The sequence below is a fragment of the Hyla sarda genome, chromosome 9 (assembly GCF_029499605.1).
Source record: "Hyla sarda isolate aHylSar1 chromosome 9, aHylSar1.hap1, whole genome shotgun sequence".
Taxonomy (NCBI): Eukaryota; Metazoa; Chordata; class Amphibia; order Anura; family Hylidae; genus Hyla; species Hyla sarda.
In genome coordinates, this window is record NC_079197.1 from 156,740,804 (window position 1) to 156,758,657 (window position 17,854).

General features: G+C 46.2%; 1 protein-coding gene across 1 annotated transcript in view; it reads right to left on the reverse strand.

Moving 5' to 3' along the window:
* Positions 1-6,335: 6,335 nt before the first annotated feature.
* Positions 6,336-17,854, reverse strand: part of SARS2 (seryl-tRNA synthetase 2, mitochondrial) — a 33,492-nt gene continuing 21,973 nt past the window's right edge. Inside the window, exons 10-16 of the mRNA XM_056541061.1 lie at positions 17,178-17,223; positions 16,503-16,590; positions 16,175-16,287; positions 13,326-13,419; positions 11,526-11,618; positions 7,816-7,881; positions 6,336-6,582 (exon numbers count right to left, since the gene is read on the reverse strand). Coding sequence (XP_056397036.1) covers positions 6,454-6,582; positions 7,816-7,881; positions 11,526-11,618; positions 13,326-13,419; positions 16,175-16,287; positions 16,503-16,590; positions 17,178-17,223 — 629 coding nt within the window. The 3' untranslated portion in view covers positions 6,336-6,453. The remainder of the gene's footprint in view (positions 6,583-7,815; positions 7,882-11,525; positions 11,619-13,325; positions 13,420-16,174; positions 16,288-16,502; positions 16,591-17,177; positions 17,224-17,854) is intronic.

The window sequence follows — 17,854 nt, forward strand, 5'->3', positions numbered from 1 at the left end:
GCTACACAGTATCACATCAGGACGCTGAATTAATTATTCTGGTGGACCTAAGGAAGGCACATGGCAGTGCTGAAAAGTGTTCTCCAGTTGTATACCAAATTAAGTTTTTGTCGTCCTGTGCAATGCCCGTGGTCAAGTTTATGCCATTTTTGAGCAATGCCTCTAAGACCAATTTTGTCCTGTCTTTACTCCCACGTTTGGTAACTTTTTGTGTCCTGAGCTGTTCCCCTGACCTCCGTACAGTTGGGCTTATTGTTTTGGACTTTGTTACGCCCCTGCACTTACTGAGAAAAGGGACCGTCGCCATAGGCTCTCCGGGCACGCTGGTAGTTGTAGTTTTGCAACAGCTGGAGACACCCTGGTTGGGAAACACTGCCACAGAGCCAAAGGCTGTCCGGGCATGCTGGGAGTTGTAGTTTTGCAACAGCTGGAGACACCCTGGTTGGGAAACACTGCCACAGAGCCAAAGGCTGTCCGGGCATGCTGGCAGATGTAGTTTTGCAACAGCTGGAGGCACCCTGGTTGGGAAACACTGCCACAGAGCCTGTCCGGGCATGTTGGTAGTTATAGTTTTGCAACAGCTGGAGGCACCCTAATTGGGAAACACTGGGATAGACTATACCAACTACATTCTGCTAAATTTATACCTACTTCAACCTTCCCCCAGGGATATGACTTGGTCTGAGCTGCAATACTATCTACAACCTATAGACAAGAGCAGTGCTGTTTCTAAGGAAAAAAAAAAAAAATCATTATTATATTTAACTATTCATAATTTTTTTTATTTTATATTATTTTTTAATAATTAATATTTTTATTTATTTAATAATAATAAAAAAAAACATTTATTGTGGGACCCACACACCCCATGAGCGGAGGGGGCGCACTGCACGCAATCCTATTGCAGGTTATATAAGACCTTCCTGACATTTGGCTCCGTCCAGTCGCACGCTGAGTCACAATGCGGCCAACGTACTGTTTTGCACGTGAAAGAATAGGAGGGAGAATTAATGTCTGGCGCGGGCGGCAGACCTGCAGTTATTGTATAAATAGTCGCCGTTTCATCCGCCTCTTACCATTGTTCGCCGCAGATCCCTGGCAGGTGTCCTCCTCCTCGCCATTGTGTTTGGCTTTGTTTGTAAAATGTTAGCTGCAGGGGCTCCTGCCTGCCACCTGGATGGGGATGGAAACAAGCCCGGAGCCTCTACGTTCCAGACCGTATTGTGGTGTTGTCTCGCTTTATAATATGGATATTGGGAGAGTCATTGAGTCAGACGGCATTTACTATGCAACAAAACTGCAATGACATTTGCTGGAGTCACGCTTTACTTACCTGCAGGAGCTACGGATTACATATGGCTGCTCGCCGTCCCTGTATGTACCCCCCCCCCCCCCTCCAAAAAAGGTCAGGCATGCCCATTCAATTCTGCAAGGATCCCCTTGCGTGATCCGCATTGGCAAAATCCATATTGTTTGCACAGTACGATGTATATACCGTATTTTTCGCCATATAAGACGCACTTTATACCGTATTTTTCGCCATATAAGACACACTTTTTCTTCCCCAAAACTGCGTCTTATACAGCAAATACACATTAAAACCCTGTCCTATCGGGTCGGTCCCTGCAGCCATCAACAGCCGGGACCCGCAGCTAATACAGGACATCACCGATCGCGGTGATGCCTTGTATTAACCCTTCAGACGCTGCGATCAAAGCTGACCGCCGCGTCTGAAGCGAAAGTGACACTAACCCGGCTGCTCAGTCGGGCTGTTCGGGACTGAGGCGGTGAAATCGTGGCGTCCGGAACAGCTTACAGGCCACCGGGAGGGACCTTACCTGCCTCCTTGGTGTCTGCTCCGTGCCAGGATCCCCCTGCATGGGCGGCGCTCTCCTTCGACGTCATCACATTGTCGCGCACGCCGTCCCGTCATCCAATAGGAGCGGCGTGCATAGCGACGTGATGGTGGCGACGGAGAGCGTGGATCCCGGGCAGCAGAGACATTCCGGAGTGGCGGGGACACGTGAGTATTACCTCCTATACCAGTGGTCTTCAACCTGCGGACCTCCAGATGTTGCAAAACTACATCTCCCAGCATGCCCGGACAGCCAATGCGGAAGTGCGGAATCCCATAGACAGCTATTGGGCTTTCATATGAGGCAGAATGCAAGCGGACATTCTGCTGTGTGACTAGACCCCAAGGGTATTTAAGTGACTTTGGACGTAGCATGGTTGATGGTGCCAGACGGGCCGGTCTGAGTATTTCAGAACCTGCTGATCTACTGGGATTTTACCACAACCATCTCTAGGGTTTATAGGGAATGGGCCAAAAAGAGAGAAAATATCCAATGAGCGGCAGTTCTGAGGAGGAGAATGGGCAGAATGGTTCCAGATGACTGAAAGGCAAAAAGTAACTCAAATAACCACTGTCACAAGTCCTACAACACACCAACACACGGATGGCCCGGAGCAAGGCCACGGCAATAGCAAACAATCATCTATGATTGAGATCATTCTGATCGAAACGCATCAAAGCTTTTTAAATGTCTCTTTTTGTATGGATGAAGCTTTTTGAGACTTGAAATAAAGTTACTTGTTTAAGGAATATGGACAGCTGGAGATCCTCATTTGTGTCAAATAACCACTGGTTAAAACTACGTTATGCAGAATACCATCTCTGACCACACATGGCCAACCTTGGTGCAGATGGGCTACAGCAGCAGAAGACCACTCCGGGTGCCGCTCCTGTCAGCTAAGAACAGGAAATTGAGGCTATAATTCACACAAGTCACTAAAATCGGACAATAAAAGACTGGAGGAATATTGTCTGATGAGTCTCGATTCCAGCATTGACATTCAGATGTCAGGGTCAGAATGTGGCGTAAATAACATGAAGCATGGATCCTTCCTGCCTTGTATCAGTGGTTCAGGCTGGTGGGGGTGTAATGGTGGGGGGACATTTTCTTGCCACACTTTGAGCCCCTTAGTACCAACTGAGCCTGGTATAAACACCACAACCTACCTGAGTATTGTTGGTGATCATATCCATCCCTTTATGGCCACAGAGGACCAATCTTCTGCCATCAGATCTAAATAAACCTTGGATTTTACCTTGTCAGGAGCCAGAAGTCTGCCTTTTTACTTGCTGATAATATAAGTAATACCAGCGCTTGAACCACAGGGTAAAAAATAAGAAAAAATATATATAAAGTGCTTACTTTGACATATCTCCTGTAATGCTATTCAACGGTGATCCTCCAGATGTGTCACTACTGGTTGCAGAGGAGGACTAAAAAAAAAAAAAAAAAAAAAAAAAAAGGTCCAACGCATTTCGGTAACCTGCCTGTCACCTTCCTCTGGGATGCAATCTCCTCCGTTCCTCCAGGAATGAATATAGTTAAATGATTGCATCCCAGACGAAGGTGACAGGCAGGTTACAGAAACACGTTGGAATTTTTGTCCTCCTCTGCAACCAGTAGTGAAGTCACTCACAAGGAGTGCGATTCCGGAGTTCTAAGGGAGATGAGTTGAGACGCCGCCAGCCGGGGCTGTCTCCCAATCCTACGACATATACACAACCACGCAAGCAATCTTGGAAGTGGAGTTCTAACGAATGAAGACAACAGCAGATAGTTTTCAGGTGCAGCTATAGATAACTTAAAGGGGTACTCCAGTGGAAAACTTTTTTTTTTATATATCAACTTGTGCCAGAAAGTTAAACAGTAAATTTGTAAATTAAAAAGAAAAACAGCCAGCACAACTACCTAAAACACGGGTGCACGCTGCTTTGGCAAATACAGAGTATACTAAAAAAAAAAGAATATTGCAGCAACACTCTTGTCAAAAAATGGAGGCTCTTAGCGCACTTTTTGATCAAAACGTTTCCCCCCATCCACCACGCGGAGGTGGCCTCATTTCGGATGGGACCCTAACACTCATTCTGAGCCTAACACTCACCTCTTGCTGTGCATATAGCCTCTGACTGGGTGACATGCTGGATTCATTATCAATTTAAATTAAAACACCTTCTGTGAAAAAGGGGAGGGGTGCACAGCTAAAGAGGGTGCCACTCCCCCTAAATTGCAAAAAAAGAAAAAGAAAAATAGCCAGCACAACTACCTAATACACGGGTGCTTTTTCACAGGAGGTATTTTAATTTACATTGATAATGGATTCAGCATGTCACCCAGTCAGAGGCTATATGCCCAGCAAGAGGTGAGTGTTCGGCTCAGAATGAGTGTTAGGGTCCCATCCGAAATGAGGCCACCTCCGCGTGGTGGATGGGGGGGAAACGTTTTGATCAAAAAGTGCGCTAAGAGCCTCCATTTTTTGACCAAGCGTGCTGCTGCAATCTTTTTTTGTATAAGATTTGTGAATTACTTATATTAAAAAAATCTTAATCCTTCCAGTACTTATTAGCTGCTGAATACTACAGAGGAAATTCTTCTGGGGACGCCCGCGATTCTTCTGGGGACGCCCGCGGCACCCTGTTTGTAATCAGTCCCCGGAGCTACAGCGACTACAGGGCCGGCTGCGTGTGACCTCACGCCTCCGCCCCCGTGTGACATCACGCTGTCACTCCACCCTCCCATAGACATGCATTGAAGGGCGGAGTGGGGACATCACACGGGGGCGTGATGTCACACGCCGCCCGCCCTCTAGTCGCCGGTAATCAGACCTGGAGTGAACACGCTCCAGGGACTGATTACAAACGGGGTGCCGCGTGCAAGATCACGGGGGTCCCCACCGGCAGGACTCCCATGATCAGGCATCTCATCCCCTATCCTTTGGATAGGCGATAAGATGTGTAAGCACCGGAGTACCCCTTTAAGTGACAGTAACTTAAAATTAGAAAATACTAAACTATTAGGGTAATAAAATAACACATCTGTTTTACTCTTTAGTCCAGAATCCTCTTCTGGCAGAATGTGCCCAAATATACTGCACCCAGTGACTGGCCTTAGGGGTCCCATGGTGTCCATCATAAGACAGGAGAGTGTTGTGTTTTGTAATTCTATAACTCTTGCAGGCTGTCATTTTCATATATTTCACACAACTATTTAAAAAGGGAATCTATGGCCTAGATTTTTTTTCTCCAATCATAATTTTTTTTTTAATTTTTTTATGGGGGCTGCCATCTTTCCTGAGCTGCTTATAACATTTAGAAATTCCATTGCATTCCAGCAAGCCCCATGGACATAGGTGTCCAACAACTGGAGCCATACCATGCACAATTGGAAATGTTACTGGGCGTACTCTGTGATCTTTGGAAAGGTCATTCCACAGGGAGGGGTAGGCTGAGCTGTGAGCGTTATCTATTGTCTTCTCTACAATCTAATGTCATCTTTCCCTGCAGTTCTGTACAGATCACTTCCCAGCAGCCTCCTCCTTATCATCACAGACAGAACAGGAAGCCTCAGCTTAGTTTTCAGCTCGGTGTCCTGAAATCTTACCGTTTTCATTCTGGATAGATTTATAATATAGATAGTAAATTGAAAAATCATCACTAAAAATTCTTAAAAAAGTTTAAAATGTATGTAAACCATAGATCTTTTTCTGATGTCACAAATTCTAGCTTAAAAGGAGTAGTGCAGGGAAAACTAACTTCTCCTATCCAAAGGAAGGTAAGTTATAGATCTCCTGAACAGAGCCCTGGCAGTCTGCCGGAAGGGGCCGTTCTGACCCTATGGGATACATGGAGAGGGCGAGGGCAGCCAGCGCTCCGTGCGGGGGTCGGCACGCCCCCTGCCAGGGCTCTGATCAGGAGAACGTGGGGGGTCCCAGCACTCTGAACCCCTGAGATCTACCACTTATCCCCTATCCTTTGGATAGGGGATAAGGGAGCTAACCACACATTGATTTATTTGGCTAATTTTAAAGGAGTAGTCTGGTTGGATAAGTAATAGACTGTGGGGGTCCGAGTGCTGGGACCCCGGCAGTTTGCCAGAAGTGACCCCCGCAGGAAGCCGTGGCCTGCACACCCCCTCCATGTATATCTTTATTTATGGGGTACATGGAGGGGGCGTGTCGTCCACCAGTCCGTGTGGGGGTCGACACGCCCCCTTCCAGCAAACTGCCGGGGCTCCGTTCAGGAGATCGCTGGGGTCCCAGCGCTCGGATCTCCGGGGATCTATAACTTATCCCCTCTCCAAAGAACAGGGGATAAATTAAATATCATCAGAATACTCCTTTAAAATCAATGGGAGCTTTGAACATATGATTGTGGAGAGCGCCCCACGGTGGCGGATGCAGTTAGCCACGGTTATAGGGTCGAAGCGGTTCATTTGTCACTTACTATTACTGACCTATAGCAGATGTAACGGTGGATACATTTATGATTTGTAAAGATACATAATTTATTGAATTGTATTTACAACATGTAACATGGAGCTGGGGCAGGTTCTCAGAGTCCATTATCCATCCCCGCTCAGTCTTCTCCGTCCAGACACAAGGTCACAGCATCTTGTTGGGTTTCTTTTTTTGGTTTGGTCCGATGTATTTCTGCGGAGCGTACGGTGGTTTTTGTATGACGTCAGAGCCCATGAATGGTTGTAAGACCTCAGGGATACGCACTCTGCCATCCTAAAGAAGAACCCCATGAATATAAGTGCAGCGCTACATAAGGAATAAGGGGAGGAGGATGCGGGTATGGAGGGGAGACAGACCTCAGCATGGACACATGGATGCCTTAAATTATATTCAAGTATTTCCCAACCAGGGTGCCTCCAGCTGTTGCAAAACTACAACCCCCAGCATGCACTGACAGCCTTTGGCTGACAAAAAAAAAAAAAAAACATTTTTTGATTTTTTTTTTTTTTTTTTCATTTATTGAAAACTGCCATATCATCAATAGAAGATCCTTGGCAGCTGTACAAGAGTAGGTGAGGCCTCGGGCTGCCGTGGTAATGGTTAAACTCTCCGAGATCTAGTTGCTGTTGGCTGACCCAACCTGCCGCACCACCACCGACTGTTCTAATGGACCTTTTGATGCCTCAGTCAACTTTGTCAGCTGGCATCTAAAGGGTTGATCGCTGCATGCCGACTATTTGTCACGGCACCTTGCTACTGAAATCAGCTGGGGGCCGCTAGATATAAAGTAGGGAATATGAATGGGAACACTGTTGAAAAACAAATGTTTTTAAATCCACTGGTGCAAGAAAGTTATACAGATTTGTAAATTACTTCTATTTAAAAAATATTAATCCTTCCAGTACTTATCAGCTGCTGTATGCTCTAGAGGAAGTTGCATAATTCTTTCAAATCTGAGCACAGTGCTCTCTGCTGCCACTTCTGTCCATGTCACGAACTGTCCAGAGTACAAGCAAATCCCCATAGCAAACCTCTCCTGCTCTGGACAGTTCCTGACATGGACAGAGGTGTCAGCAGAGAGCACTGTGGTCAGACTGGAAAGAACTACACAACTACCTGTGGAGCATACAGCAGCTGGAAAGTACTGTTAAGCTTAAGATTTTTACACTGAAGTAATTTACAAATCTGAATACATTTCTGGCACCAGTTGATCTTAAAGCATTTGTTTTCCCCCGGAGCACACCTTTAAGTCAGGAGCCCCCTCTATATGTCCTTAATGACCCCATGAAATACTTATGCGTCATGAAGCAATAAGTGTTTAACAGTGATCTCTTGTCTATGGACAGCACCACACCAGTCAATAGGCGGTGTATGGTAGTGCAGCCTATACAGGACCCTAGAACCTCAAGCTGTGCTAAACATGTAGTCCTGGCTGCTCACGTGCATATAGGTAAGGAGGTGTTCATGGCGTAAGCAGGGAAAGTAAAGGGTTAATGTAGAACTCACCTTTAACTGGTTGGATTCCAGAATGGCAATGATTAATCGGGGGACAGCACAAGCAGTGCCATTGATCTGAAGGTATAAAGAGATAAAGCTTATACAGAGATAAAGGTCGGCCTCACCTCCAGCATTGAGTGGTATACAACATTTCCCAAACACAGTCCTTGACAGAGAAATTATAGAGGATACACAGTAGCTCCGTTTTGTCCTGCACCATTAAATCTGTCACTTGAATTACTGACACAGTCTAGAAGGGATAAGTGATAAGTGTTCTCATTCAAAGCATCTCTTAGTGGATTTATTCTGCAAAAAATAAAAGGCTTTGTAGACTGTTCCCATATGTCAGAGAGGTGCGGCCTGGGGTCCGGATTGCCCCTGGGCAGCAATACCAGCTCCTCCTGGTGATTGACACTGGCACCGCTGGCAGATGAGCCCTGTGTGACAATGAACAGAAAGGCATTGTGGCCCTGGGGCACAGCAGACCCATGACACTTGGGGAACGCCTGCAAAACGCTTTTTATACAGAACTAGCAGAGTACCCAGCACTGCCCGGTTTTTCTTACCATATCCTTACAACAAAGGAGGAAGCTTTTGTCCTCATATCTTGTCCTTACATCCTGACTAGGGATTGACCGATTATCGGTATGGCCGATATTATCGGCTGATAATCACGATTTTGGGCATTATCGGTATCGGCAATTACCTTGCCGATAAGCCGATAATGCCACGCCCCCGCACCGCCCCCACCGCACCGCAACCACCCGCCAAACCACCCACCCCCACCGCCCCGCCGCACTGCACCCCCCACCGCACCGGCCCCATTGCCTCCCCCATCCCTGGTTTTATAATTACCTGTTCCCGGGACCCACGCTTCTTCTTGATCCTGCTGCGTCCTGCGTTACGCTGTGCGCAGTGACGTGCGCGACGTGACAGTTCAGGAGGACGCCACTGGAGCCAGATGTAGAGTGGACCCCGGGAACAGGTAATTATAAAACCGGGGATGGGGGAGGCAATGGGGCCGGGCTGGGGTGCGGCGGTTGTGGTGCGGCGGGTCGGGGTGGGGGGGGGGGGGGCGTGGTGGCGGTGATAGGTCTCAGGACCCCCGGACAGGCAGGGGAAGAGAAGCGGGTGGCGGCGGCAGCCTATGGCACCGCAAAAGCCACTGCAGTGCATTGATTTAAAGCGCCTGCTTTAAATCAATGATCTGCAGCGGTGTCGCGGGGGGATAAATAGCCAATAAATTATACCGGAATATCGGTATAAGTTATCGGCTATCGGCCCTAACCTACACCGATTATCGGTATCGGCCCTAAAAAAACGATATCGGTCGATCCCTTATCCCGACCCCAAATCCAAACCTCAGGTGAGGCTTAGTTATGATGAAGACATTGTAAACTGAAAATAAAAGGGTTGTGGCTTAAAAGATGGCCGTGTATCTGTAAGATAGGACATGGCATGCAGGGAGGGTGTGGCTTGCCAGCCGGACTGACGCATTCACCAGGAGATGCAGAGCGGAGCTTGTGGAGTAAGGTACCAGAAGTTCTACGGTATATACTAGCATGGGACTTGAAACAAAAACCCCATCCTTCATATATGGTGGTAGGTTAGGGTTAATTTAACTATTAGATATTTTTGTTTGACATATAAGTAACATGTGACCGAGTTGTTATGCTGGAACATACATTTCCCATAGACTTGTATGGGACTTTAAACAAAAACTCCGACCCTCACAAGTGGGAGTAGGTAAGGGTTAAATCACCTATCCTATGTTTGTTGTTGACATAGAAGTAACATGTGACCAAGTTTCATGTTAATATCTTTAGCCGTTTGGAAGTGATGATGGAACATACACAGAGTTATATTATTTATATATCCTCAGAATTCACTGACAAAGTTATACCTTGAATGGGGACACTAATCCCTGCTAGACTGTAATCATGTCTAGTGATAGATACACATTAGGTGGCCATATACAATAGATAGAAGTGGATGGTTGAACAAACTATCGTCTGACGATCGCAGACACAGCCATACACATTGGCCCTGATTTACTAATGTCAACCCGACTCTCTTTCTCGGGTTGTGCTACCAAATTTGTCGCACAGCCCATGCAAAACTTTGTGCGACACGATTTCCCGACACAAAATACCATCAGAGTGTTTTTTTAAACCCATCGAAATGGGTGTGGTTAGCCAAAAAAGGGGCGTGTTCCCGACAAAAAAGAAAAAAACAACACTCAGAGTAGGATGAAAAACTCACAGGAAAACATGTGAATTTTGAGCTGTCGGTAGATTATTCAAAACCGACCCCCCCCAAAACCGACTACTGTTCCATGTTGGGGGCAGTAGTACAGGGGCTGAGGGATTGATTGCACTGGGTCTCAATTCTGAGACCAGATCCGATCAGAATTTATTAAGCAGGGGAGCGGGCGGAACGGTCCTCCCCAGCGATGTACAGTGTACTTTTAATTTCATTTTTTAATTCCCCGCTGGGAGCCCTGAATGGCCGGTGCTGAGGAGCAATTCAGGGCTCCCGGCGGGGTTTTCAAATAGGAGCGCTGCAGTGGAGAAAGATATATAGAAGCAGTGCCTCTATATCTTGCCCCCTGCTGCGCTATATAAGTCTTGCTCCCTGCAGGACATTTATATAGGTATTGTCCCCGGCATGTGTGTATATATTCCCCCCGCCACCCCCCACAGCGCTATGTAAGAAAAGCATTCTATGAGCAGTGCATTTGGCCGGCCCGATGCGCTGCTGAAAGAATACTTGTCAATCATAGCGCTGCGGCAGCATCTGTATATAAATGCGCTGCGGGGGTCAGACATATATCCGTGTCTGGCCCCCACAGCGCTTCTATAATCATATGCCCCCGCAGCGCTATGAATAACAAGTATTCTATCAGCAGCTGCTGTTAGAATACCTTTCATTCATAGCGCTGCGGAGGCATATGATTATAGAAGCGCTGTGGGGGCCAGACATACAGAGTTATCTGTCCCCCACAGTGCTTCTATGTACATATGCCACCGCAGCGCTATGAATGACAAGTATTCTTTCAGTGGAACTCTTCAGAAAACTCTTCATAGCGCTGCCAGGGGCTTATGATAGCGCTGCGGGGGGGGGGGGGAATATATATACACATGCGCTGTGGCGGACAATAACTATATAAATGCGCTGCGGGGGGGGGGGGCAAGATATATAGAAGCGCTGCGGGAGCCCCTGTGATCATCGGGATGGGACCCGGCGCTCAGTGAGGAGCAGGTGCCACAGCCAGCATGCACTCCCATTCATTCCTATGGGAGCACCAAAAAGACTTGAGTACAGCTCTCAGGCATCATCGCCGGTTCCATAAAATTGAATGGAGGGGGTACCGTCCACCGGTAGACCACACACTACTCACTCCTCATCTTGGTGATCGCAAGGGGCCCAGTTAAAGTTAATTTTTGCCGGAGGACTCCTTTAACCTAAACTGTATTAGCACCTTCAATCCCCGTCTGCATCAGGAACATCACTATAGTGTAGGAAATGTTTAACATCAGTGAATTCAAAACATTTCTCATAATCTACACATGATCGTTATGAGATAGAAAACCCCTGTAACTTTCTATCCCTGAACTTTTATAAGAACTCTGGTGTTGCCCATAATAACCTGAAGTAATCAGGGTTCAGGGTCCCGTATAAAGCAGACCCCTGGGTGCTGATCCTCTTTATAACCTCACCGTGTGGGCATGCCGCAGCTCTCCATTAGGTCTCTCATACATGATGTTCAGCCTCCGACTCTGGAAATCGGTGCAGTTTGATGCACTGGAAATCTTGATGGAAAAAAATAAAAATAAATGGAGATAAAAAAAAAAAAAACTGTAATAAAATTGGGGGAAATTTCCTCGAATTTACCTATGGCTTTGTTTGTAAGAATCGCAATTTTTTTGAAATTTTTTTTTTTATGTGCAATCGCTTCATAGCTCAAAAATGGTCAGCTTTATTTCTTATCAAATACTAAAAAAAAATGCTTAAAGGGGTACTCCGCTGCTCAGCGTTTGTAACGAAATGTTCCGAAAACTTACAGCCGGTGCTGGAGACTCCTGACGTCAAAACCCGCCCCCTCAATGCAAATCTATGGGAGGGGGCGTCACGCCCTCTCCCATAGACTTGCATTGAGGGGGCGGGATGTGATGTCATGAGGGGCAGGGCCATGATGTCCCGAGTCGCCGGCGCCGGTTCTAAGCGTTCGGAACATTTCGTTCCAAACGCTGGGCAGTGGAGTACCCCTTTAAGTGAGCCTTTCGCTGCGCACGCCGTGTGAGTTGGTTTGTTCCTTTGAAGCTAATACTTTCCATTCATCATGCGACAAACTGGTACTGTAGTATTTAAGTACAGAGCTTATAAGTAATAGAACGACCGTACAATAGAGGCAAATGATAAATTACACACATTGGGGGGTATTTAACCAAAGGATTTATGTGTTTTTTTTTTCACGTAACTTTGGCGCAATACTTTGGTGCAGTGTCTTTTTGCGCCAAAGTTTGGCGCATCTTCTCCACTGTCAACTTTTTTACAACTTTCTCAAAATCACACGGTCCTGTGTGTGATTTTAACTTTAGTCAGTACATCATTTGCGCCAATCGATCTTTGGCGGAATTTTGGCGCAAATCCCGTTTTTGTTTTTTTGGCGCAAATCCCTGACAAGAAATTTTGCACATGGAAAACACACTTAGCAATGTTAGAAAATGTAAAAGCGTCAAAATACATTAAAAAAATTTTTTTGTGAAAGCAGCGACGCCTCCGGGGCTGCACAATACTATCCTGCGACATAGTTGTCTCTGAGGAACCTTCACCCTCCGTTGAGCCAGCATTGGACATGGCCGCACAGGTTCAGGAAAGGTAAAGCACTAAAGCAGTGGTCTCCAACCTGCAGACCTCCAGATGTTGCAAAACTACAACTCCCAGCATGCCCGGACAGCCGTTGGCTGTCCGGGCATGCTGGGAATTGTAGTTTTGCAACATCTGGAGGTCCGCAGGTTGAAGACCACTGCACTAAAATAACAAAAAAACTACCCAAGTTGAAAATAAAATCCATTTCACATGGTGACTATAAACCCCACAAAAGAAAATAACTCATGTCGCTTGCTGATATACTGCAGGGGGGACTCCGAAATGGCTGCACAAGGGGTAAAATACACGTCCTCTGTGGCGGTAAGTTCTGTGTAAAAGGCGCTGTGAACAGCTGATTTCAACATTTGAGCCAAAATTACTAACAACTTGCACCAAATGATAAATTTGGTGCATGTCCACGAAAACCAAAGTGAAAAAAAAAAAAGGGTAAAAAGAAACAGGCAAAATTGATAAATACCCCCCATAGTGTAAGCTTTATGGATGCAAAGCAAATAATGATATCATGCAGCGCTCTCTGCTGGCAAGGCTCTGGTACTACATGTTCAAACTCCATGCTTGTAAAGACAATTACTGTGGCCATAAATACTTTAATACCACACAAATAACTATTATTCTGGAACATGTACCTCTCCATATTTCCCTCGCCCTGGCATCCAGGCCTCTATGTCACATTTCCTGTAGGCGGGGAGCCCGAGTTCCTCACTTGGCATTTCTAAAACACTGAGACAGAAACATCATCAGGAAAGGGAGGGCACCTCTTATATCTGTCCAACAGTCGCCGATGGCAGTGCTTTCCAAATTGGGTGTTGTGACTAGAGATGAGCGAACTTACAGTAAATTCGACTCGTCACGAACTTCTCGGCTCGGCAGTTGATTGCTTATCCTGCGTAAATTAGTTCAGCTTTCAGGTGCTCCGGTGGGCTGGAAAAGGTGGATACAGTCCTAGGAAAGAGTCTCCTAGGACTGTATCCACCTTTTCCAGCCCACCGGAGCACCTGAAAGCTGAACTAATTCATGCAGGAAAAGACAGCGACCGCCGAGCCGAGAAGTTCGTGACGAATCGAATTTACTGCAAGTTCGCTCATCTCTAGTTGTGACGCATTAGTGTGTCAGCAGCAGTCCCCAGGTGTGTCGCAGGACCATCCTGCAGCAGCAGCCGCCGCCGGTCACTGTTCTTATGTGGCCACAGCCCATGCTGCGGATCTTAAACTGGCAGCTGGCGCCACGGCCACTTAAAATTAGTGAACTGCGATGGCTGCCGGGACTTCCAATGAGTGATGCCCTGTAAGGAGCAGAGGAGGAGGACGTCAATAGTCAGACCCATGCTGCACTGACTGACCCAGGATTGCTGAGTAATGGTACAAAGGAGGATTAAAGGGGTGCTCCGGTGGAAATTTTTTTTTTATTTTTTTTTAAATCAACTGGTGCCAGAAAGTTAAACAGATTTGTAAATGACTTCTATTAAAAAATCTTTACCCTTCCAGTACCTTTTAGCAGCTGTGTGCTACAGAGTAAATTATTTTCTTTTTTAATTTATTTTTTATCTTGACCACAGTGCTCTCTGCTGACACCTCAGTCCGTGTCAGGAACTGTCCAGAGAAGGAGAAAATCCCCATAGCAAATCTATGCTACTCTGGACAGTTCCTGATATAGGCATTAGGTGTCAGCAGAGAGCACTGTGGACAAGACAAAAAAGAGATTCAAAAAGAAAAGAATTTCCTCTGTAGCATACAGCTGTTTAAAAGTACTGGAAGGATAAAGATTTTTTTAATAGAAGTCATTTACAAATCTTATCCACAATGGAAGGCAAGAAAATGGCTGCACTCACCAGACTTTTCTTCAGTGCTTTATTTGCAAGTTCTTTACAGGGGGATGCACGTAGAGCGGGTGCTTTCAGTAGGGAGCTGCACCACTATATAGTGCCTCTGCCATCCCAAGGGGCCATACACCGAACATAGCTGCCTTTATATACAGGAGTGCCAGTTCTCTTTCTCCTTTTGGAACTAATTTACAAATCTGTTTAACTTTCTGTGTACCCCTTTAAGGAGTGGGGAAGGGGGGTGAAGTGGCACAGGAGATGAAAAGGGGGGGAATGGAGTGGCACAGGGGGTGATAATGGGGAAATAAAGTGATACGAGAGGTGATGAGGGGAACGAAGAAATAGTACAGAGGGTGTTAAAGGAAAACAATCAGCCTGTTCACCCACACTAAACCCAATGCACTAGGCTATAATGTGGGTGAACAGGAGTCAAAGAGGAGTCCCTTACTTAAAGGGGTTCTCCGGTGCTTAAACATCTTATCCCCTATCCAAAGGATAGGGGATAAGATGCCTGATCGTGGGAGTCTCGCAGCTGGGGACCCCCGGGATCATGCACGCGGCACCCCCTTTGTAATCAGTGCCCGGAGCGTGTTGGCTCCGGGTTCGATTATGGTCGACCGCAGGGCGGGCGGCGTGTGACGTCACGCCTCCGCCCCCGTGTGACATCAGGCTCCGCCCCTCAATGCAAGCCTACGGGAGGGGGCATGATAGATATCACGCCCCCTCCCGTCGGGTTGCATTGAGGGGCGGAGCGTGACGTCACACGCCGCCGGCCCTGCGGTTGCCGGTAATCAGTCCCGGAGCGAACACGCCCCGGACACTGATTACAAAGGGGGTGCCGCGTGCATGATCCGGGGGGTCCCCAGCGGTGGGACTCCCGCGATCAGGAATCTTATCCCCTATCCATTGGATAGGGGATAAGATGTTTAAGCACCGGAGAACCCCTTTAAATATATCCAGTAGGTCCTGAGATATGTCCCCCAGAAGATCCTCTGCTAAATTCGGCAAATAGCACACAGGGGGCGGGGCTTTGCCTGCTTAATTTACATATCCGTTGTCTGTGACTCCCATCCTAGTGGAGTCAGACAATGAATATGTAAATTGAGTGGGCGGAGCCCCTCCTTTATCCTAGTTAAGTGGAGTCACAATCAATGGATATGTAAATTAAGCAGGCAAAGCCCCCGCCCCAGCGATTCGCTGAATTTAGCAGTGGATCTCTTGGGGGACATATCTCAGGACCTACTGGATATATTTAAGTAGGTGACCCCCTCGTTGGACTTCTGTCCACTCACATTATAAGCTAGTGTATTGGGTTTAGTGTGGGTGAACAGGTTGGCAGTTTTCCTTTAAGAGAGGGGGGAATGAAATGGTGCAGTGGTAATGAAATGGCACAGGGGGGAGGGGTAGAAACCACATCTGTTATGTTAATACTGTATACTGGTGTCCTGTGAGCACACACGTGATACGTGCAATTGGCAGTACGGAAAGGAGTGCGTCACCAAACTATGCACGTCCAAAAAGGGTGTCACCAACATGAACATTTTGGAAAGCTCTGGGCTATGGCTTTGATTTTAAACCATAGGTGAAAAGTGTAAAAATCCTTGAACTGTTGTCAGTAATAATCTGAGCTCTACAAGGATTTAGAACTTTACTTACTGGAAGTGTAATCCCAGATCTGAGAAGATCTCTTTTTGCAGGTTCATAAACTCATCCAGCAGCTCCTGGCTCTCACGTCCAGTCTCGTTGGCGGTGACTCCAAACATCTCCACCTGGAGAGAAAAAAAGGCGATTGTGACCACATGGACTGTGGCCCTAGATCAGTGTTTTACCAACCAGGATGCCTCCAGCTGTTGCAAAACTACAACTCCCAGCATGTCCGGACAGTCAACGGCTGTCCGGGAATGCTGGGAGTTGTAGTTTTGCAACAGCTGGAGGCACCCTGGTTGAGAAACACTGCCCTAAATACACTAGGAAAGACCATAACCTTGGTAAAATGGTGAACTCTGTAAAGACCCCACGTTTCCCGTCCGGTATCTGTCTCTGCTCGGTAACACGTGCTGCAGCAAACAGTCCTGCCAAAGAAAACATCAGATGTTTAAAAGGGGTATTCCAGGAAAAAAACAAAAAAACTTTTTCTTATATATCAACTGGCTCCAGAAAGTTAAACAGATTTGTAAATGACTTCTATAAAAAGATCTTAATCCTTCCAGTACTTATCAGTTGAGTTGTTGTTTTCTGTCTGGCAACAGTGCTCTCTGCTGACATCTCTGCTTGTCTCGGGAACTGCACAGAGTAGAAGAGTTTTGCTATGGGGATTTGCTTCTACTCTGGACAGTTCCCGAGACAGGTGTCATCAGAGAGCACTTAGACAGAAAAGAACAACTCAACTTCAGCAGATCATAAGTACTAAAAGGATTAAGATTTTTTAATAGAAGTAATTTACAAATCTGTTTAACTTTCTGGAGCCAGTTGATATATATATAAAAAAAAAGGGTTTTTCCTGGATAACCCCTTTAAATTAACATAACAATGGTAATGCTGAGGGAAAGGAGAGTTATACAAATTTGCAAATCCAAATGGGTATCTGATGGTGTCATTACCAGGTGAGACCATTAGGAGGTGCTAAGGGGGGGGGGGGGGGGGGAGTAAAAACACTTACCTAATGGGGAGATCTGTTAGTTGTGCAGCATGATCCATAAAATACCCTAAAATTAGCAAGTGAAGTGAGAGTCACTAATCAAGGATTGCATCTGAACGAACATGAAATCCTGCATTATGGGTTTAGGACTGACAATTCGGTATAAGGCTGGGTTCACACCACGTTTTTGCAATGCAGTTCCTGTATACGTTTTCAATTTGAAAACCTTACGGAACCGTGTTGAAAACCGTATGCATTGACTCTCCATTGAAAACCGTATGCCAAAAGTTGCATCAGGTTGTGTCCGTTTTGCATCCTGTACAGTTTTGTAAGTTTTTTCCCCGTACCCAAAACCGTAGCCAAACACGGTTTTAAATCTGGGGGCAAAAAATTTTTGAAACGTATCCTTTAAAAAAAAAAGTTTAACATTGGAGTCAATGGGAACTGTACAGAACCGTATGTGCATACGGTTCCATCCGGTTTTCACCATACGTTTTTTTTCTTGGAATTTCAATCAAACAAGTGAAACTTGATTCATAATGGAGTGAAAGTTATAAACATACTTTTTTTTCTTAAAAACGGATGCAACCGGACATCATTTTTCAAACCGTATAGGTTTTCAACAGTTCCCGTATCAGGTTTTTGATTAAAAAAACTGATTCCTCAAAACCTGACTAAACTGTATCAAAACGTGTGTA